This window comes from Poeciliopsis prolifica, unplaced genomic scaffold, assembly GCF_027474105.1.
Source record: "Poeciliopsis prolifica strain line A6 unplaced genomic scaffold, Auburn_PproV2 SCAFFOLD019, whole genome shotgun sequence".
Taxonomy (NCBI): Eukaryota; Metazoa; Chordata; class Actinopteri; order Cyprinodontiformes; family Poeciliidae; genus Poeciliopsis; species Poeciliopsis prolifica.
The window spans coordinates 3097290-3120752 of NW_026562394.1; the positions used below are offsets into that span (position 1 = coordinate 3097290).

The following is a 23463-nucleotide window of genomic DNA, read 5'->3' on the forward strand; positions in this document are numbered from 1 at the left end:
AAAATATGGTGCGAGATTTTTTTTTTTGTTTTGTTTTGTTTTGATTTAGTTCCTGAGTGCATTTATAAACTTTGATCTGACTTTTGGAGTAATGGCTTCCAGCTGTGTGTCCATCCTGTCCATTTTGGCTCAAGACTTGTTTCACTGTTGATAAAGACACTATCTTACCATTTTCAGCCACCTGTGTTACTTGATGTCTTTTCTCCATAATGTCACACAAAAATGGCGCATTTGCTGTAAAATCCATTCACCTATGTGACATCAATTAACTCAAGTCTTTACATCATCGTCTGGCCTTTTCATAAATGTGCAAAGGTAATCTTAATAAGTGTAAATTTGTATCTTTGAAGAAAATGATAAAAATGCTTAAAACCTCTTTCATTCTTCTGTCATTGGAGAAATAAAGCTTATTTTGGATAATCTATTGAAACTAAAACAAACCATGTTGAACTTGAACCCTTAAAAGGCTGAGTAAGTGCATAAGATAAATATAAAACTGATAAATATCGGTTATCGGTCAAAACAGCGATAATATCGGACATAGTGTATCATCAGTCTAACATTTCTATATCGGTGAATCCTTTGTTAAAAGTATTTAAAAAGCGTATTACTCTGTAACAAACTGGTTGCTTACATGTAATATTGCCTGTTCCATGGAGTTGGATAATAGAAAACCTCTTTTGTGAGATATTAGAGGCTGATGACAGGAGCAGAACAGCAGAAAGAATCACCTGTAGTAGGCGTGGTCGGTGCCGGCCTCGTGAGCCTGAACGATGATGAAGACATGCTGGAAATGTGAGCGGATGGACTTCGGGGTGAAGGGCAGAGCACCTGGCTCCTGGAACACGATCGTCACGATGTCGTTTCCGATGTGTCGCTTCCTCAGCAGCTGATGACGAGACAAAAACCAGGACACAAAGAGTTAAACAAGGTCACCACACATCACTGGACAATCCTACTTTATTTTCCTAAACACGTTGACATGATGATATTTGTTTGGGTTCCTTTCTCACTCTCAACGACACATCTTTAAGGGGATTTCTCCTTTTAGCTTGTTACTGCGGCACAGAGTCTCTTTAGCTGACCTATGCAACTCAGGCCGGGATGCAGTTTGCACAGCATTCAGATTGAGACTTTAAATCCACACTGAGACTGATTTCAGCAGATTTTTGTTTTGCAAGTGAAAGACTTTAGAAGTTTTAATTGTGTTTTACTTCCATTTTTATAGACTTAAGCCATAAAATATGTGCTAACACAAAAACACGCCAATTCATATCACAGCTCATACATGAGAAACCTGACGGTTTTAGACATTTTGCTAAAACACACAAAAAAAGTAATGTCACTTTAAAAACAACACACTTACCCTCAATCAAACTCAATTTATATTACATGTTTTTTTTTTCTATGTTCCTGTTCACAAATGCCTTAGATGTCAATGTAATGCTAATGAAAAGAAAACAACCACTTCCTTGTTGTTGCATGTTTTGAGACCAAAACCTGCACCAATATATTTTTATCCAATTATTATTTTATTGATAAACTAAAATCTTATATCTTTCAATTGATGAGTAAATCATTCATAATTCGCTTATTTAAATCATGAATGCCTCAAAAAATTAGCAACTGTTACAACATTTTGAGACAGTGCAGAAGAATATATATATCTATCTCTTTTTGCTTCCCTATTTACAATATATTCAGACAGCCTTGAAGTGAATTTGTGCTAATTTTGTACTTTGACCTCATAATTCACACACTTGACTTGAGAAGTTAAGACTTTTGTATGTCTGTTTTAATGATTGATAAAATAAAAGGCATCTTAAGATTAAATAAAATAAGATTTCATACTTTGAACATTAAGAAACTTAAAAGAAAACTTCAGTTTATTTCTAGATAAGGGTTACTTGCTAAAAATGGGGGATCCGATCAATATGTCTTTGTTTTTACATTTGAATACAAGATGAGGATGACATTTCCAGTTCCTTTGTAAATGACAGGTTTAAACCACAGACATATGTGAACAGGAAGGAAGGACCGCTGAAAACGACGAAGGTGGGAGTGAAGACTCGGAGGGTTTGTCATGTTTGTTTAAGTGAACAGAAGATTTTTGTGAAAGCAAGACAGTCTGAACAGAGAAGTGTGATGAAGGCTGCACAGATACTAATGCAATGTTGCAAAGACAAAAAGGAGAAGTATGTGAGAGTAGTTCTATGAAACCTAAAAGACTGGCAAGAAAAAATTATGCTGTAAAATGGAAAGGAGGAAGAAAGGTATACGGTTGCATCTCCATAAATTACAATGTGATTGGAAAGTTTATCTCAAACTCATTTAGATTTATTACACACAAGATGGATAGATTCAAACATTTGTTTCTACAAACTTTGATTACTTTGTCTTACAAAAATCCAAAATTTAGCTTCTACATGATATTTGAAGTTCACCCAGGATCAATTTAAAAAAAAGCTTTTTCACTGAAAGTATGTCTACATGTTTTCCAACTGCACTGTTTTTTTCCTTCCACTTAACTTTCCACTTCTGTGGTTTTCACTCACTATGAAGGATGTTGTTGACTACCTGCTGCTTCATGATTATGTGGGCCACAACATCACATTTCTGTGATATCATCCCTTCGTCTATTAGTATCCTAATTTTTTTCGACAACTGAATTTCAGTTTTTCATTCAGAGTGAAACAAAATCCTCAAAATGATCAGAAACACAAAGGTAAATTATACCCATCTAAATTAAATCGTATATGTGTCATGTGTCAACAACCCTCGGATGATATTCTCATCTCACCTGCTGCGTGTTGTTGGCCGTGTAGGGCAGCATGGTCGACACGTGAAACATGATCTCGTAGTCCTGGTAGCGCGTGTAGAGGGAATGCGTTCCAGTGGAGTCGGCTGCGTTTGCACAAAAACAGAGAAACAGACCCGGAGAGGAATCAGTCACCATCTCCGAGTTGAAAGCACAAACTGTCGCGGTCCGGCTGAAATCTGAAGGGAATAAAGCTCGGAGATAATCAGCAGCGACTGCGCCGTTTCCCAGTCATTACTCAGATTACATGTGGCGAGATAGGAGTTATCTCAGGCTTTCAGTGGGACACTGATGCCCTTCGGATACCGGCACTGCGACAAAGTGAGATGCAGCTAATAGATGGAGTGGAAGGGGGCGAATGCGGCTCACTCTTGTTATCCAGCTGAGCTCGGTATTTCTCCCAGCCCTTCAGCCGCACCCGCTCTCCAAGCAAATCCAGGAACTCCTCGAACGCTGGCCCAGAGCTCTCGTTGTTGTACATGTCCTCCTCGGAGCTCTGTCCGGCGCGGCAGTACATCACGCCGACCTTCCTCTGAAAGTTCAGCTGCACAAAGAGAGAGCGGTGCAAACATTTCAACGCTCATTCATATTTACTTCTACGATATTTGAAACCTCGGTCTGGAAATTTCATGCTAGAAGCTTATTGATTAAATGTTTATATTAGATCTATAAAATTTAGGTTTTAACCCAGTGTTCAAATAAATTCCATATCACATTTGGCACCAAAGTTCTGCATCAAAATAGTTTTGTATTTCATAATTTAACAATGAATAGCTTCAAAAAAAAAAAAAGAATAAAATTCACACAAGAGGTGTATGTAAACTTTTGACCTTCTATGTAGACGAAGACATGACAGAGTTTATACCAGGAGAGTCCAAGATTTGTGCAAATCTTTGTAAAACCTAAACTTCTGCCTAATTAAAAAAACATTTATAAATAAGGCAGCTACATTACAGATTTATTTTGGGTTTGATTGAAGAAAACTGGAAAAGATTTAATCTATTCTCAGCAATAAAAAAATGATAATTTAGGTTACTCGTTTTTTTTAATTACTGTATTCAGTAAATACAGTAAAGTTTCAATAGTTAAAAACTGTGATTGCATATTAGACCTCAAGTCACATAAAACATAAAACCAGAGCTGGAAAATTTTACTTTTTTCACTGTGAAACTTAGAATGACAACATATACTGTACATTTCTTAAAATATGAATACTTATTGTGTTGTGTCTGACATTTTTATGGGAAGATTTTGATTTGTGGATCATATTTTTGTTGTAATTGGGGGAAAAAATGTCTCCATCTGCATCAAGCACAAATTTTTTATCATATTGCAGCACAAAATCAGTTCGATGCTAACTTTTAGCGGCAGGTTCTAGTATCCCGGATGTGACGTCACTCACCCCCTGCTCGTCCAGCTTGAGCAGCGTGTCCCGGACCTTCGGGGAGTTGGACGCCAGGCGGAGGCAGTGCAGGTTGAGCTCAGGCATGATGAACTCCAGCAGCCTCTTGGGGGACAGGCCCCTCGGGGTCGTGTGACGGGCGGCCGACGGCACGGACTCCTCCAGGATGGAGCCTCGAAGCGTCTTCATCTGAGCAGCGGGTCCAGCAAGTTACTTTCACAAGCTCATAACCAGAAGAGAGGGCTGAAAAAAGGGACAGCTCTTTACCTCTGTGGTGCGGAAGATGATTCTGTAATTGTACTGAGCTCCGCTGGACCCTTCTTTCTCATCCCGCCGGAAGCTGATGGCCACAGGGCCGAGGCGGTCATCAATCCCAAAGAAGTTCTGGTGTTCTGGAAGAAAATCAGAGAAATGTAAATATGACTATCATGATGGACAGAAAATACGAGTTGCAATGATGTTAATATTAATATGAGGATAATGTTAGAAAACTGAAAACTCCCGCCGTTGCAGGGAGTGAAGTTCATCAGAGGGCGCTCTGCTGTGATACAGTAGATTGTGAAAATAACTTGATAGACACTGGAAATCCAGTTGTTATGAATAAATTGGCAATATAAATACTCACAGGACATTTAAAGAACTTGATACAATTTAAATAAGCAAAAATATCCAGGCAGACATTTGGAACTTGCGACTCAATTAAACAACATACATTGAAAACTGCAGGCAGTAAAAATTTATAAAATCACAAAACTTTATGAAATGGAAAAAGGGGTAAAACTTTTTTATTTTTCTCTCATTCTCATCCAGTACTTTCTCATGTCATCAGAAGACACTTCTGCTCATATTGTCTTGAGCAGAAGTGCTCCAAACAGGCTAATTTTAGCAAGAGTATGTGCATCATGAATGAACATGGATGATATCAAAAGTACTTAATTTATAAGGCTCTCTAAGACAGAAACAACCATTATTTATTAAGATGAATGTACATTGTTTTTATCTCAGATATATCCTGATGCTGCTAAGTGCAAAATTATTCCTACCAGATTTAGGTTTAAAGTTGTGGTGAAAAATAGAGGAACAAACTTTATCGGCAGACTAATAAGGATTATTATGAAACACCAAAAGGTTTGTGGTTAACTAAAAAAATATCCTACAGGAAAATGTCAAAAGAATCAATCACACTATCGCTCATAAACAGGCCGATCAATCAGCATTCAAAGAGCTAACGCTAGCTGAATGGCTAAACCTGAAACCAAATAGTTTATTCTTACTCAGTAATATTCCACTCATTTTGAAATATTACTTCCAATGTGACTGGAAGTAATATTAACATTTTGGAGTGACTCGGCTGCAGTCCTGACTGATAGAGAAGCAGCGGAGGGAGCCTTCCAGTCTCAGAGAGTTGAGCAAACCTGCTGCATGTAAATGAAAAAAGATCAATATTTTCTTTCTTTGCTCCTGATACTCTGGAAGCACCAATTTTTAATCTTTTGAGACGTGGATACTTAATTTTCATTCAGAAACAAACTTCTTGGTCGGATGAAAATAATTTGACATCAAGTCAAACTCTGTTCATAATTTTGACTGGTGATACTAGTCAAAATGATAACTAATATCATTTTGACTAGAAGGAAAGCCATTATTAGTACAACTGGTACAATGATACTGTACACAGTATTACTGATATGTTTTGTAAAATATTGGAGAAACTTAATCTCCTACCAAAAGTAGAAAAAATTCCATGTTAAGAAATAATCATTAACTCAACCATAGGCTGTCCTGTGATTATGGTACTGCTGCCATCAGCACTTTGTAGGATAAGACTTGTTTTTTTTCTAGAACATTTTCACAGAGGTGCAGAAGAAGAAGAGAGATATTTGACAATTTCTCTTATCAATCTCTAAGGATCCTCCTCAGTCCCGCTTCTCTTCACCTCAACCCAGCTGTGTTGATTTGGCTATACTTTGGATTCTCAAGCTGAATCTTTGGTTTTCTGGAAAAGGTTTTTATAAAAAGTTTCCCTGTAGCTTTACGACTCCAACAAGGTTCCCTTGGCCTTGGAAAGAGATGCACAGCCTCCACCGTACTTAACCTGGAGATGTTTTCTCCACATATTGATCCTCTGTTTCATGGCAAACCCACCTGCAGCTCTTGTTGCATTTAACTAAATTCTTAACGTCTCAGGCTGATCGTCCCCACGGCGCTTCTTTCACCCAAAAGGAGCCCCAACGAAGAACTGAATCTATATGCTGTTTATAGGTGTACTTATATTTATGATAAAAGGATCAGCTGAGGTAGAGTACTTAAGAAAATTACTCAGTAAGAGTTTAACTACCTCCACATATTTTTACCCAAGTAAAAGTAAAGAGTATAACTGTCCAAGAAATTACTCTCAAGAATAAAAAAGTATTTGGTAAAAAGTCGACTCAAGTACAGAATGACTGATCAAATTATCAATCATTTAATATTTAAAAATTGCATGATCAGACAGATCAAAGTATAGACAGATCAATAATTCATACAAGCGACAAAAGAAATTAAAAAAATAAAAGGCTTTTGGAGCGAAAGCTCGGGCCCAATAGCAAAATCAGCAAAATTAGATTTTTCAAAATAATTTTTTTTCTGTAAAAAAACTGATGAAACTTTAACGAAAGCTGCAGGTGTGTCTGTGTCAAGTAATTTTTTTTAAATTAAAACATGTTTGAATAGAGATACTTTATAAAATGTAAAAGGTACAATGCAGTAAAAATATTAAGAGTAATTTAAAAGATAAATATATATATAAAATTGAGTAAATGTGACTGGTTACTATCCAACTCTGAACAGGACATGAAATGTGTTTTTTAGGACAGTTTTTTTTTATGGCAGACTAATTAATGAAACTAAAAGTTGATTTTTTGGTCATGCTCCTCCAACAACAGAAGATTTTTTTCACAATATTTTCCAGACCTTTTCTAGGAATATATCTGCTTCTCGTTGTTGCAGATTTCTGCATGTTGTTCTGCTTTTACTAATTTTGAATCCTGAATGAAACCAGACAAAACGTAAAGCTCCCTCCCACCACAGTGCCGTGTCTCTCTTACCTTTCAGGTAGAAATATTTGCGGTAGTAATGCGCTCCCAGGTCTGCGTGCTCTATGAAGTAGTTGCTCTTCCCCTGCAGCTGGATGTTGCTCTCCCTGGGCTCCTCCAGCACAGACACGGCGTCGTTGGGGGTCCGCAGGGTCGACCAGAGCTCCCTTCTGCCAGCCGACCGCCCCAGGCCCACCTGCTCCTCGCCTCCCGTCTCGTTACGGAAGTGCGGACAGCTGAGCAGCAGCTCGTTATCGTTGCCGTCGCCTTCGTCCAGCAGCAGCGACTGCTCCTGGTCGTCGGCGTTCCCTCCGCTGCCACCGCCTCCCTGTGCTGGTGAGGCAGGTGTGGACTGGGCGAGGGGGCGGAGCTGCGAGGCAGCCGACGCCCCTGAGGTGATGTTCTTCTTGCGACCGATGCTGTCCCTGTTTGTGGCGACCTCTGTGAGGTCAAACAGGATGCTCTGAACATCGTAGTGGGCAAAGTTCCTCACCCACGCGCCGCCGCCCAGGTGGTCGTACGGGCCGGGCTGAGGGATCTGAGGGGGCGTAAGTTTGGACTTTTTACTAAGACCTTCAGGCTTGGGTGGTTTCGCGGGTTTCGGGGAGTCTCCACCAGACCTGGTCAGATCTCGGAAGAATCCATCCGGCTCTGGAAGGTTGCCCTCCAGGCCTAAAAGCAGGAAAGGGTCTTTAAAGCGGAGAGCGTTTGGACTCAGGGGCCCGTGGTTCTCCCTGCTCGGCTCCTGGCCTTGACTTTGTCTCTCCAGCGACGACAGGCTGCCGTACTCCCTGTGCAGATGCCCACCTGAGTCTCCCTGAGGCCCTGTGCCCGTTTTCTCACCTGCTGCTCGGATTACTTTCCCTGACGTTTTCCCAGAGGAGTCCAAGTCTCCCAGGGTTACATCGCTGTTACTTCTTTGCATGATGTGGCCCCGCCCCACCGACCGCAGAGTCAACCCCACGCGGCTCGGCGTGAGGCTGCAGTCTGCATCGGCGCCGTCGCCGGGCCTCCTGGGAGGCCACTCCACCACTCCCGCTTCCCGTTTGTGGTCAAAATTGACAGTGGCGAGGGGCGGGCGCATGTTCTGGCGGCGGAACTTGCGAATGAAGAGGTCGTCTGACTGCATGGTGTCTGAGGAATCAAACCTAATCTGACAATCTTCTCTCTGGAGCTCCCTGCTTAACTCTTCATCCAGGTGTCTGAGGTGCTGGTGTGAAACTGGGATGCTGAGTATGAAAATGGAAAATCCAGCTAAGTGAAAGCAACTATTATTATTTCATTCACACCACCTAAGATGGATGAACTCTCTCGACCTCTGGGCTCTCATAAGGGCCTCTGTGGGACACCGCACTTTGTCAATGAGTTCTTGAGTGGGAATGATGAAGTCGGAAGGGAAACCGCACTGTTGGTCGCTGGACGGGTCCATCCACGTGTGCAGATATGCATTTAGTTTGAGTTAAACAAGCGAGGATCATCACTGGAGCCCGTCTCTATGCCCTCTGTGTCGGAGAGCTGCTGCCCTTGTCAAGCGGTCAAACATGGCATCCCCTGGTGTGCACTGCCCAGCGCCTGCAGCCGTCATCCACAGACCACCTGTGTGGAAAAAAACAGAAAAAAACCCTGATTTAGCTTCGGACTCTTTATTAAGATGCTAGAGTGAAACCTTTACCACTGGATTTGCAAAAGTGTTTTCACCTCTCAAACCTTTTCACCTTATGTTGCAACTAGAAACCAGAAACGTATCAAAATTATTATTTGATCGACCAACACAAAGCCGCACATAACTGCTTAACCGAGTGGAAAACAAAACATTTTCTGATAAATGAAAACTTGTGTGTCTCTTATTTCATCTTTCATCTTCAATCTTTGGGGGGCGTCTTTCTGAGCTTTGCTAGAGATGGAGACTGATTTTATCCCTCCTATTCTTTACAAAATAACTTAAGGTCTTGGACCGGATGGAGACTGTCTGTAAATATAAACTTTCAATTTGATTTAGAGCTAAACCTTGACTTGGTCATTCTTGCACATAATCTAAGCCGCTCTAGCTGCATGTTTGAAGTCGTTTTTCTGCTTTAAGGTAAACGTCTGATATCAGGTTTGTAAGTCAGACATTTCTTCCTGGTTTGCCTTCTGTTTAGCTCCATCCACCCTGCTATCCCACTCATGATGCTGCCACCACCAAGTTCAACTATGAGGGTGATGTTTTTACAACTGCAGGCATAGTTAGTTATTCACCAGACCTCTTGTTTAGGTTTAATCTTCATTTTTAGCTTTTGGTAAACTACAAACTGGACTTCATATGGCTTCAACAAATCACCTTCATAAAGAAAAGTTTTCCCACCTCAACTCTGGGGGAGCTGCAGAGTTACCAGTACTGCTTCTCCACTTAATGATCTCCCTACAGTTTTTCTGGCATAAGCTTCTGCACAGCTTTGTCCTGGATCTATTATTCAAAAAACGTACAATTTTTTTTTTGTCTCTCATATCCCTGGAAAATACACTGAAATGTATGCCAGTGATGTCACAAAATGTGGAAAAAGTTCTCGGGTTGTGAGTGCTTTTGCAAGGCATTGACTATAGAACATAACGCAGCACGCAAGAGATTCCAGGAAGGCTTTATAAAAAAAAATAAACAAGCACCAGATCCAAACAATACCCCAGCAAGCAGCCCTGACATGCGTTTTATTGTGGCGTAATACTCCGCTCCTCTGTTTTCTCATTATTATTCTTTCCTTTAGTCACTTTCCGCTCCAAAGTTTCCCTAAATAGTTCAAACTTAAAGCTGAGCACATGCTCACAATAGACCTTATTAAAACAGGGGAGGGGGCCCTTCCTGGCTCACTGACTGTCTGCCAGCACACGAGAAAAATAAGTGCAGGCCGCCTCGCTCCACCACATACGCTTACACACAAACAAACACGGCTGGCGTCTAACTCACCCACCAAACTCTAAAACAGCTCACACACACTCATTCAGCTCCATGTAGTTTTTGGTGCTTTTAATAGAGTCATTTAAAAACCCACAAAATTGTGCTACAAGTCATAAAATCGTGAGCTTCCCTTTTTTATAAGTGGAACTAAACTCCATGGAGGTTTTTAAGAGCAACTTACCCTAAAAGTGGATCGTGAGTTTGGTAAAGATGAGCCTGCTTCTGTCATTATCTGTCACTCGAGCGCCGTCTTTAACCAGACTTACGTCAAGCAGCTCGAGCTGAAGCCTTTTGTCGCTGTCAATAAGGTACAGGGCTTCTTCCTGTCTGACTTTTTCACATGCATCTTCCTCTTGCTTGCAGCCGTACAGAGCAGGTGCAGAGGTGCAGCGCGGCGACCAGCAAAAAGCCCGATGCACACGCGTACCCAGCTGCGTCTCTATCGTCTGACAGGACGGCATGCAACGTAAATCACTTTGTAGCTTCTATTTGAGAATTTTTATTTGTTTTAAGGAAGAAGAAAAGCCCCTGTAGGGGGGATTAAGTAAACGCATGTCCTCACAAAATGTACAAACTCACACACACACACAAAAATTCACAGAGTCAAGAGAGGAAGTCACAAGAAATCTTTGCTTCCCTCCATGACTGCTTTAACACTCTATTCATTTCCGCACAGTCAGAGAAAACGTTAGTATTTGTTAATTTTTCAGTGAAAATCCATTAAAGAAAGATGGAAGCAGGATGGATCCCAGTATCTGGAGGGCAGATTCTCGATTTGGTTTCAAAACCAAATTGAGAAATGACGATGCAAAGAGGAGGCCGATATCAGAGGAAATGCTTGAGCTCTTTGCAAGAAATGAATGACTAACTGCTACGACACAGAGACGAAGCACCAACTTCAACACAGACTAATGCACAACTTTGGGATGAAAGGAAGGCGTTACACAAATAAAAATCTTGAGTATTTGGTGTGCATTTCTTCTCATTCCCTTCTCTCCTGACACGCCAACATCTGGTGTAGCCGACTGTCAGGGTTCATCTGCACTCTGCCTCCACGGGGATCACTTATGGCATTAAACTCACTTCCAGCTCTGACCAGCTTCCCTGTCTCCACTGAAGAAAAGCATCATCACAGCATGATGATGCCACGACTGCGGCACAACGGGGACGGCTCTCTTTGAACCGAGCTCTTAAAACTGCACTGCAAAATTATTCCCCCCCCTTGAGGCTTTTCTTCATTTTGTCATGTTACAGAAACAGACTTTAGTCTACTTTAAAAGGACTCAATGACGCCGCTGACACAAATTAAAGCACAATTATTAGGTGAGAGTAAAATAATCCAGGATTTTTCAAATTGAAAAGTGTGACTCTCATTTCTCTTCACCCCCTTTCACTTTGATACCCAAAAATAATATCCAGTGCAACGAATTGCACGGGTTGAGCCGAACCATTTCCTTTTGAGCTGGTTTTGGACAGAAACAGATACCAGGATGTACATTTTAAACACTTAAAACAAAGCTTTCACCATGAACAAGCATGACAGGTGGAATGAAAATGTGATCTGTAATTTTCCTCAATGCCACACAGGGCTGTAAAAATAAACGTTAAGCTTCACTGTTTCTACTCATTACATCAGAGGAATAATTGTTTTATGTTTCCTTACAGAAACCAATGAATTACACAGAATAACATTTTATTTGGGACCTTTTCGCTCATCCAGGTTTCCTGTATTGTGTGGTTATCCTTCTGACAGGCCAGCATTGGTTCACAGTGAAAGCTCTGTGCTCCAGCTACATGATGCCAAGGCTTCTTACATTGAAAACCCGCTCATGTTTCTCACAAAGAGCTTTCAGATGTTTCTAAACAGCACTGCCAGTGCAGACTCATGCAGTTTCTAGCAGATCGTAATGCTATGCTGCAGGATTGTGTGTGTGTTTTCATAGTGTTGGTAAAATCACCTGGCTCTTAACGCGAGACTCGTGAACCGGGGTTTGTCTGAAGCAACGCTTCTTTGTGGGGGGGTTTTTCTGCTGCACCACGGATTCACAATGACCAATCAGGTTCATAGCTGATGACGTCAGAATCAGTGACCTCAGCCTGACTTGACTGGAATCATTACAAATGACACAAACAATAAGAAAAGAAAATGATGATCAAAGAAATATTATAATGTTGTATTTTAATGACAGAGAAATTTTTGGTTCCATATGTAACAAGTCTGAAGCAGCAGGTATAATTCTGTAAAGTTGTTGAATAAGTTTGTAGCTTCAGTAAGTCGCTGATTCAAATCTTTTTCAATTTGCTTGCGTTGACAGATTGGCCATAAAGCCTCTCTTCAATTTGCCTCATGGATGTTTGCCAGACAGAGAGATAAAAGTACGGGGTACAAAATCCTGTCAACATAGTTTTTGCCAAATTTCTCTTATGTTTCAACACAGAAATATATGGAAGTCCTGTTTTTACTGAATAAAAACTAAGTTAAGGCTAAGACAAAATGACCAGCTTCCCAGCTTCTGCGCGAGAATTAAAGCCAGAGAGTGAAACAGATGTTTTGATGCTTTGTTTTCATCGTGCAAGTGTTTCTCAGAAACCCAAACGAAACCGAACTGTGTGGTGCAGAGTAGTGATTCTCAGGCTTCGTCCTGGATGTTTTAAATGTGTCTGTGCTCCAAAACGCCAGAATTAAACGACTGGACTACTTCCTCAGTTCAGTCTTGAATCTAAAATTTTGTGTCGAAGAGGCAAAACATCAAGAATCGAAGCTGAAAAAAGAAACAGCTGCTGAGAAAGTGCATCAACAAATAAATCTTTGTATATGAAATTAATATGAAAAATTTGGAAAACGTTTGATTTTGAAAGCATATCTCACCATTTCTTATAGACTTAGAATTAAGAAGTCAAATTGCTTTATAAATCATCCGATAGATTTGCTTGAAAAATGTGTTTGAGTTTCTGAAATTAATCCAAAAGGTTCCTACAGAAGAGCGAATCCTGGCTCCTGTGTTTCGTTACATTGGAAAGAAATAATGATAAATTACTTTCCATATATTTAACAAGCCAATCATTCATCTTCTCACCTTCAGTAAGACGTCAGGCCTTCGATTAGATCCTCATTGATCTCAAGCAGCGTTAAACACGCAAATATCTTTTTGACTAACCAGAACTTGTCACTGAACAAGTCGTGTGCCAGCTGTAGAGAAGTTTGAGATATACCTGACCCAGAAGTACAAAGAGGAAGAGAAAGGTTTTAACTCTGCCCCCTCAGGTTTCTGCTCATCTTTAACGGCAGCCTAGTCCGGGTAATTCAGCTGAATTTCCCTGCTGCGTGTATCAGAGTATCTTCTGAAATGACACAGATATGTCCTGAATTGCTTCCTCTGATTTTTTTTTTAGCTGCTCGGCTTTGTCTTTCAGCTACGCCCCCCGAAATAAACAGAGAAAAACAATTGCTACTAACCCAACTTGTGGGATTAAAAGGTTGTTTTTGTGTTTTGTCTTTAAAGAAAAAAGTGCAAGTATATCCAGATGTATGATATTTTTAAGTGTAAATGTTCCTTTCTGATCATGAGATAAGATAAACGCGTGAAGCTTTAGTGAAATAATTAAAGAACGCATTCGAATGCAACCTGTTCTGATCACATCTTCAAATGCATTTATTTTGTGTTCCCACCGGCGAGACCTGATCTGAATCTTGGCCTCTGCATTCTTTAAAACTCATCAACAAGTGCACAAAAAAGACCAAACCAGTCTCTTCGCAACACTCAGGGTTTTAAAAAAAAACTGGCTTCTCAAAAACATGACGTAACATCATATGAAATTCTTCACTCTTGCGTACAGATCTCATCAGTCACTCCTGACCCTGGTGTGCTGAACTAAAAAGAAGCCTGTGCACGATCTGCAGATATCTACTTCCTCTGAATACAGCTGCAGGCTACAAGTACACATGGCTGACATCATCATTGTGGCAGAGTTGAGTCAGTTTCTAATAAAAGTACACGCTGCTGAAACTATGACCCACTGTCCACGCAGAGCGATGCCAGTCAGAAACACAATCGATCGCTCTTTCTCTTTCTACAAAGACGCAAATTCTTCCTCGCTGCGATTATCGCGCACACACGTATTCCTCTCATGAAGATGTGGTCAATCTATCGAGACAGAATATGCAAGAGTCCTCCTCACCCTCCTAAAGAACCACATTAATTCAATCTGTTCATTATCTTCACCTGCTGAATTCGTTTTAGGGTCGTCGGGGGTTTATCTGAGCCCACCCTGGACGGGTCAGAGTTCATCACAGAGCGATCTGAAACACCAGCTCTCTGCACGCATCGAGAGAATCGATGAGTCTCCCCTTAACTCGAACATGCAGAGAAAAACACCTGGGATTTTAACCCACAACTTTCTTCTTGTGCAGCAGCAACAGCACAAAGCTGAAATATGTGCAACATATAATTCTGCCGGACAATTTTTCGAATCTTTTAAGTTTCTTTAATTCATCAATTGAGGTGACTAATTTACCCAGGAAGATAATAAATTTGCAAGGCTGCATTTGTCCACAGGTTGGAAATGTTTTGCTGAAAATGTTACGATCTGTAATCTTTTTTAGAAACTTGGACATCCATTATTACTCAGTGCCTTTTCAGTGACTTATACAGACCTTCTGATAACAGAACCGAACACAGTCACTGTATTTAGAGGAAATGTTTGACTGTCTGCAATAGAAGTGTCTGTTTGCTTCGTGGGAAAGATTTTGTTTCAATTTAACTTTTGGCATGGATTGACTACCTGCATTTATGCCCTTTAGCCTATTTTGCGCAAATAATCAACAATCTAATAATTTTTAGCTGAAATGAGACAAACAGGTGTCACCTCTTCTTTATCTGGAGAAAATTCAGAGGATTTGGAGAATCACACTGAACATTAAGTTTTGTCATTTCCAGATTATCTCTCACTTTTTGTCTTAAACCTCCCACATTACGCTAGTGTGGTTAAAAATTAAATAGGCACAAACTGAACATTTTTCTTTAGAACAAAGTGATCAAACTGAAACGTCAAAGAGAAGTTCATCAAACTGCAAATACTTTTTAAAACTACATGATGTCAAACGGACTCTTTCAGTGTTTGCCCTTAAATAGCGTGTTGTTAGAAACAGCCGACTCAGGTTCTTTTCTTTTCTCCACAGTAAAGGTCAATGTTGCGACAAAAGAAAATATGACTATTATTTCCAAGTTTTTATAATTTCTTCAATCTTTACATGTTTCTATTCTCAAATTGGGTTCAGCAATCTTGGATTTCAAATCTCGTTTTACTTTTTTTTAATCTAAATACCTCAAACATCTAAGACGCACAAACAGAAAATGAAAAGGACCCTGGACTGGCATCCTGCTTTTATAATAACCCCTCTCTGAGTCACAGATAAGATGGGGATTATTTCAGGTGGATCCTGTTTGGGGCTTTTTCCTTTTCCTTTATTCTTCTCTTTCTCCATCATAAAACATTTTAAATGTTTAGCCTCATAACCTCATATTATGTTAACCACTTGCTCTTATTCTCTACAATGGATGATTGTTTTTCCACTCAGGAGATATTATCCTCCACAAGATGTATCAGTAACAGATTATGGATTTAAGACTGTAAAAATTGATCTTATACGTTCCTGCCTGCTGTGGGTTTTTGTATATTTAGATCTCTCTTCTGGGCTGAGTGGGATCGCTTTTCATGTTTGGTCATTTTGGTTCAAGAAAAAAAGCAACAAAAAAAACAACAACCTTGTTGTAATAATATTTAAGTTACATATACGTCTATAGCTCACGGTATTTCATTTATCTTTAATCAGAAATGCTCTCAGCTTTGTGGAGGCTGCTAATTGTGATTAATTAAAAGCAATAAACAGTTTTTCGCTGGTTTCTTTTTGCCATGCAGTTCATGAATATATATAGAGAAGCTGCTGCTAGCGCAGATCATGCTAACAGGGCAAGGCTCTGTCCCTTAATAATGAACGAATGAAGGCAACGGCATTAAATCCTGCAACTCAGAATGGAAAACTCAGAAGACAGATAGGATCTAAATGTTGCTTTCCAATGTTTGAGACCCCTAAGGAAGAATGATTTAATACAGACCCATTCGTTCCCTTCACTCAGAGTAGCTTGGTATCAAAATTAGATGAGATTATTTTTTATTTATGAGTGTAAAATTATTAAGAAGTATATAAATAAAGCATAAAAGCATTGGCACCGAGTATCTGAATAGTATAAGGCCCAAAAGTCAATATAACTGTTTTCTCTCAGAGAAACTAAGATTTTGATTGAAGTTTAAAAAAAAAATCTTGTTTTCTTTGACAGAAATATTAAATTAAACTGTAATTAAACTGGAGTGATTCCTTACTTGTTGGGTCAGACATGCAAATGATTACATATTAGTTTGAGTTAGATCATTTTGAATGATTTTGAAGAGAATATAAATGATGTACCATATGATATGATGATAGTGGTCTATCTCCAACAGTCAGTGGATGTTTCATTATAAGACGATTGTGAAATATTTAAATAAAATATTAGAAACCGATTCACACAAACTAAACTTGTTTCTCATTTTGTAAGATTACCACCAAAAATCCAGTGGATTAAATTGATATTTTGCGTGTGAGACCAACACAAAGTCACACAAATTGGTCAAGCCTGTTTTTCTTGACAACGTAATAAATCTGGAAAGTGTGGCTCCCTTTTATTCTGATTCAGTGCAACTAATTAATCATCCAATTAGTGGATGCAGTTACTTTAATCTCAGGATGAATCCATTTGATCTGTGAAGGCTTCGGGGATTTGTTGGAGAGCATCAGTGAACAAACAACAAAAACCTGAATTTGTGTTGAGATTTAGATCCAATATGTTTCAGAGTCTGGAGTCTGAATGCAGCAAAATGTGACTCTACAAAGTAAAGCCTGAGGGGGCTGAATACAGGTGCACGCTTCATTAATCTCACATTCAACTATTTAATATTTCAGGACAAAATATGGAAAAGTTCAAAGAACATAAATACTTTTGCATTTGTTCTTGGTGAAATGGGGAGCCATCTCTGAAAATTAAATCTATTTTTACACACATCTGGACCTCATTTATTCCGATTGTGCCTCTTTCCCTTCTACCACCCCGCCTTTGTTCTTCTTGCTCCTGATTCATTTCGAAGGCCATTGCTGACCACTGCTAACTGATGACAGCAAGTACCGCTTCCACATTAAGCCTCAGACAAGGTTAACGAGGCTCTGGTGTAAAACGGACACAGGCGGATGTCACAGGAGAACAGAGTCAAACACGCGGCGTTTTGGGGAAGTCACGGCCGCTTCACTTCGTCTGTGCCTGCTCATGCAAGTCTGCGTCCTGTGAAACAGGAAGAGACGAGTGACTTTTGAACCCTCAAAGGATGGATGTCGTCATCCACCCTGCACAACACTTCCACACCTTCAGGAGTCCAATGCTGGAGTGTGAATGAGCAGATTGTCTTACATTCAGTCTCTCTACCATGTTACATAATCAAATTTAATCCTCATGGAAACATTTGGTTTGTAGAAAGGTAAAAAAAAAAACATTTTTAAAAATCGATAGCTTATGGAGAAATCGGTAAAGCCTTACCAATTTGCGTCACCTCTTTGCAGACAATAGATGTGAAAAGTTTTGCTTCTTCCAACTAATACCAGTTTAGTTACATCACACCAGTTTGGAGCGGTTTTTCTGACCTCATGCTGAGTTGGGAAACATCGCTTTCCTGCACATACAATATTAAGTAAGTGTAACATCAACATGTGTTCATAACTTCTGCTTTAATTCGAACTTAAAACAAACAAAAAGTAACCTGAAGAGGTCAGTCGCATCTTGTGTCACTGTCTATCATTATAGTTAAAAGCTGCCTTAACCACAAGGTCTGAATCAACTCCTAACAATGATTGATTTTTGGGAAATTTAATGCCGGGCTCAGTTATTGATCGCACACAGCCCTGCAACATCTGAGATCAGGTTGCGTTCCTGCTCTGCCTCTGAGTGTGTGACACTAAACTGCAGCAGATGAAATGCTTTTAGGGGAGTAAATGTGTATTAATGTGGCTGGATGTGATTCAGAAAATGAGTTCACTCTAATGCCCAACATTTTCTCACAGCATCTTCCATCTTCTCTGCTGAAACACTCCTCTCCTCTCACCTCCCCTCCCAGCACCACCACACTGCGGACAGCTAACTGGGCCAAATCCAGAGGCTCCTAAGTGCTGCACTCTCTCCTTTTTTGTCAAGTGATTTATCTCTCTCTTTTTAATTCAAGCTGTTTTGCAAAATGTCAGTTTGAGCTATTGATCCCTGCAGACACGTAATCCCTGGCAAATAATGCTCAACTGCCTGACAAGGAGATAACTGTCGAAGTGATGAACGCCACAGCAGACTTTGGAGAATCTCAGAGAAATCTGTGCTGTGTTTGCTCTTGTTAGTGATAATCCTTCACGCAACAAATATTTGTCAAAGAAGGGCCTGCAATATGTGCAGCTGCTGGTAGAACATGTGGGCTGGTTTGTGGTGGCTGCTGCAGGAGAACGTTGCACCTGGATAGCTTGTAAGGCTATCCAGGTCCTTGTATGTCCAAATGAAAGCGGAGTCCAAATTCTTGGAACAAAGTCAAGCTTCTTCCCTGTGCATATTGGACGCCGTCAGGGCTGCTTCCATGTCATTAAACTTGTTCATGGTGTTAATAGATAAGACCTCAGTCACACGTAGAAGGGTCAGTAACCTCAGGGTCAAAAGTATATAACATAACATGTTAACATAATTTAATTACAGCTGCCTTTTATATGTCACTTTTAAGATTCACAATAATGCAATTGTCTACTAGGAGCATTCAGATTCTGCTACTTCTCCACATCAAATATAACAACCTGAGGTAGTTTAGGTATCTGATCTTCCACTTTGGGGTATTTGAAGGTTTTGCAGGATTGTCCCTCAGAAAGGAGACCCTGGACTTTCTGGAGGGACTATATCACCCTTCAGTCCTTTCCTTAAGATTTCCTCCAGACTGAATAAGACGCTGTTGTTACGGACGTCTGGGTTTCCCACCCTGAATCTGTTATCTTCACCTGTTAGCCATGTTTGGATAGATGAATCAAAACTGATTGAATTACTTCCACAGAAACATTTACAGAAGCTCGATAATGATGCATTAATTTGAAACAGGCGCGTTAAAGTGGAGAACATCTAAAATGTGGAGACTGTTCTATTCCCCTAATTAAAAATGCAGCAGCTTATTATTCCTCTCAAATAAAACTATTTCCAAAGGATTTTGTTTCTTTTTAAGCGTTCTATCGCTGGCGTCGTTTTAGAGAAGGGTGTTAATTTCCTAACAATCTTCTGTGATTGTCATATGTCCATGATGCATGACTTTATGTTTTTGTGTTTATGATGTAAAGCACTTTGAAATGCCTTGCTGCTGAAATGTGCTATACAAATAAAATTTGATTGATTGATTGATTGATTGATTGACATGTTGAGGCCCCGACTGCTGTTCGGCTCCTAAGTATAACCTGACATTAAGACTTCTGACTAATACATTATTCATAAGGCTGGACGAAAGAGGGCGAGGGTTACTGTCAGATTAATAATTCATGAGCTGGATGGAGCTGATTTGTTATAATTTATATCTAAGTCTGCAGTGGACGTCTCAGAGGATCTCGTGTGTTACAGTAAAACCTGTCTCTGTAAAGGTCACTGGCCGTGTGACGTTGGTCTGCGTCTGGTGCAGTCTCACTTCTTCTTTTGTCTGCCTTTTCGGAAAGAAACAGTTAAGCTACAGAATAGTCAGAGCAAGTTATACAGTCCCTTATTGAAGGATTCGTACCTTTTAAACCATACGAAATAACAGCAACAATCCTCAATTAGTTTCCTCTGGATTTTACACACACAGAACAGAGCACAATTGAGAAATAAGAGGAAAGATATCTGAATCTGAGGCAAATTAGACCAAAACTTAACCTTTCGACCTCTATGCAAAACAGAAAACTGACACTGTTCGTAACCCTGAACACACCATCCTGACTCACAGTGAAGCCTTGGTAGTTGCAGCATTGTGTTTTGGGGATGTCAGAAGCTCCAAAAGAAACCGGGCATTAACGTGCTCGACTGGCCTAGTCAAAGTCTAGACCTAAATTCAACTGAAAATCTGTTTGTGCTGCACCTGATCTGTCCTACACTAAACTGTTTTGCATCAAAGAATGAGCAAATATTTCCGTCTGAGTGGAAAGTTTAGAAAGCTTGCAGGGAAAGCATTGTATTTATTGAAATGCAACTTCCTCTTCAAACAATTAGTGGTTATTTCTGAGCTACTCCTGACCTACCGAACGAGCCGTTCACAAGGCACCAAACTCGACATGTCACTGGCTGCTACTTCCTGTGCATCTGAAAATACACCTTGTGGGTAGATCATGAGCGCGGATGAGAAGGCGGAGAGATTTAGGGCTGGAGCGTAGCTGAAAAGTGTTTTTGTGTGCGTTTGGTGACTCGTCCGAGCCTCGTATCTGTGGCTCACTGTCCCCACAGAGGCAGGAAGAGCAGCTGTCCTGCTGCAGCCACTCTGCATGCATGTGTGTGTTGACCCTCGAGCTTCATGACTGTAGCTATTATGTTGCACTCAACGCCTCACTGTTGCTCCACTATCATCTGTGCAAACCCAAAAAGAGATTGCTCAATATTGCCTAAACAGCACACTGAAGCGTTTTCAATCCACCTTGTCTACTTTCAGAGGAAGAGAGGTTGACCTCCTCCGCTTCCTCAAAGTCTCTGTCGAGCGCTGAAATGCAGCCGAGCGCACGCGGGACAGCTGCACGGCCAACACATCTCCTTTTGTCGCTCATGTTCTTTGTTTACCAGCAAGCCGAACTAAAAACCGCCGTTGCTTCCTTTAAATGAGTGTTGATTATGAGTGAAGGTATCAGCGAGGAGGGGTCGCTCTGTAATGGCTGCTATTTAACTTACAAGCTACATTGGTTCTATCCATGTCCATTATAAGCTCAGTGGGTTCAAATGGCTCTCATTATTTGGAGAAACAGATTGATGTGTCCTGTTGGATTTGCTGGCACTGGCATCACTCTAGGTTATTCCTTCTGCTTTTACAGCGAGGAGAGGAAATAACAGCTTTTCTTCTAACTATACAACTTTAAATGTTCCATAAGAGGAATTATGATTGGGTGTTTCTGGCTATGGAGGTTAAAAAAAAAAAATCTAAGAGAAGCCATCAGACATCAAGCAAGCTTGGAACAAGCAACCAGCAAAACAAACAAAAACTTACTCACCTGCATTAGAGGAAAAATCCTAAATCTAGGCTGTTAATATGAGTTAATGTGACAAACACATGCTGCTGCAGCTCACTTCTCATAGCCTGGTGTCAATCGGGTCAACATTACTGCACCTTTTGACATGTGAAAAAAAAAAGAAGCACAGATCTGTTAACCGGTGACGCAGATGACGGCTGACTTTTTGCAGCTTTGCTGTGATGGAACATGTTCTGCACATCTGTGGTTTTCGCGTTTGTGTCAATCTGAGGTTTCTGCACACGAATAGAAAAAGAAGGAAGCAATAGTACCTGTATGCATGGCTCAAACCTGTCTGTATGTTTAGTTCACTTATTAGTTCTGTCTTAGTGAAAATAACTGAAAAAAGGGGAAGTGAAACAGAACTGAAATTCAGAAGCAAAAACAAGAAACCAAAACAGTCCCTCTTCCCCCTGTATGTCACCAAGCTTAAATCTTTGCAGTCAGTGTTGTGAGTGTGGTCACCGCTTGGCCTTCGTCACAGGACAAAACTGTCTGAAACCGCTCTCACTTCTTTATTAGAAACGCCTCTTTACGTGCAAATGAAACAGTTTGAGAGAGCAACTTCCTCCTCCACGCTTGTGAGAGAACAAAAGGGGCCGGTCGACGTGAAACAAACGCAGTGACGACCGTTCATATTTCGCACATCGCTCCTAGAATAGCAGGCTCTGTGGGAGTATTTTTAAACTGCGATCGGAATGGCATGCCTTCTGCCTTTTTTCAATCCTCATCGACCATGTATTACGATAGACTGACGTGGCGCCTGGATGAATGGCCAGTCCTGGTTTGCTTTCAGTAGCTCTCAATGCCCCTGAGTGCACTTCTTCAGTAATAGCGGCGAGAACAATGACAAAGAGCCACTGCACCACGAAATGGCTTAACATGTGTATGACACTGCTGAGCGGGACGTAGGATCAGCGTGAACACATTTCTGAAAGTCATTTTGGTTTGCATCAGATTCTTGCCTAAAAAAACAACTGTGAACATGTAAAAGTATGAGGCAAATAATCTGTGAAATAAAAGAAAATTGAGTTTCTCTGCCATCTCCCTGCAGCTTTACTGCCGTCGCTCAGTCAGAAACAACCAATCAGAACCAGGAGGAAGGTCTCAGTGCTGTCAATTAAGATTGTGTACGTGCTTGCTATACGCTGGTACAGCTCCTTTCACTCAATGGAGACTGAATGCTCAAGCTAGTTAGCATGGACATCTATAAACAGTTTGTCTGTAATGTTAAGTTGTTTTTCCACCATTAGAACAACATTACACAAGCATGATTGACAGCGCTAAGACACTCCTCCTGGCTGTGATTGGTTGTTTCTGAAGGAGTGGTGTATTTCTGCAGATGGCAGCAGGACCACAGGGAAGAGGCAGAGGAGCTATTGCAACGTAGTGACACCTTTAACAAATATGCAAAATATACCAAAGATGTTTAATAAAACTTACAAATTGCAGCTTCAAGAACAATAACTATGCTAATAGAACATGACTGACAAGTTTGTCTTCTCTTTTCTGAACCAGGCTAAAATGGTTGATAGATTATTTTTCCAGTGTTAAGTCAGTGGCTGTTCCTCCAATATGTAAGGTAGAAAAGTCAAAACATTTTGTCTTGTGCAGACAATGAGGCTTGTAAAATCCCTGAGGGACATTTTAATAGAAAAAAGCATCAAGACGGTTATTTTAAAAAGCACAGCAGTAACTCTCCAGGCCTCCACCAATAAGAAAATGGCTGCTGCTGAGTAGATATTTATCATACTTCTCCATCACAGCACCTTCACCTACACTATGTTTCCTCCCACTATTTAGGAGGAAAAACCGATGACAAAAGGACCAAATGGCGCATTGGGGCCAGGTAAGAGCGTAGAGAACAGGGTGAGAGGATTCACCCAGCAGCTCATATCGGAGGCA

General features: G+C 40.5%; 1 protein-coding gene across 7 annotated transcripts in view; it reads right to left on the reverse strand.

The window, feature by feature from the left end:
• zmp:0000001168 (signal-induced proliferation-associated 1-like protein 2) overlaps positions 1–23463 on the reverse strand; it is a 47589-nt gene that overhangs the window by 17733 nt on the left and 6393 nt on the right. For 4 of the 7 annotated variants that reach the window (XM_055043857.1, XM_055043854.1, XM_055043853.1 and 1 more), the window contains 6 exons: positions 7307–8890; positions 4488–4612; positions 4221–4409; positions 3188–3362; positions 2801–2904; positions 732–889 (listed from right to left, as the gene is read on the reverse strand). In XM_055043857.1, the coding sequence (XP_054899832.1) occupies positions 732–889; positions 2801–2904; positions 3188–3362; positions 4221–4409; positions 4488–4612; positions 7307–8423 (1868 nt within the window). In that variant the 5' untranslated portion in view covers positions 8424–8890. Of the gene's footprint in view, positions 1–731; positions 890–2800; positions 2905–3187; positions 3363–4220; positions 4410–4487; positions 4613–7306; positions 8891–10407; positions 10569–13303; positions 13323–21540; positions 21635–23463 lie in introns of those variants that run through there. The other 3 variants (XM_055043856.1, XM_055043858.1, XM_055043855.1) reach the window with 3 other exon arrangements.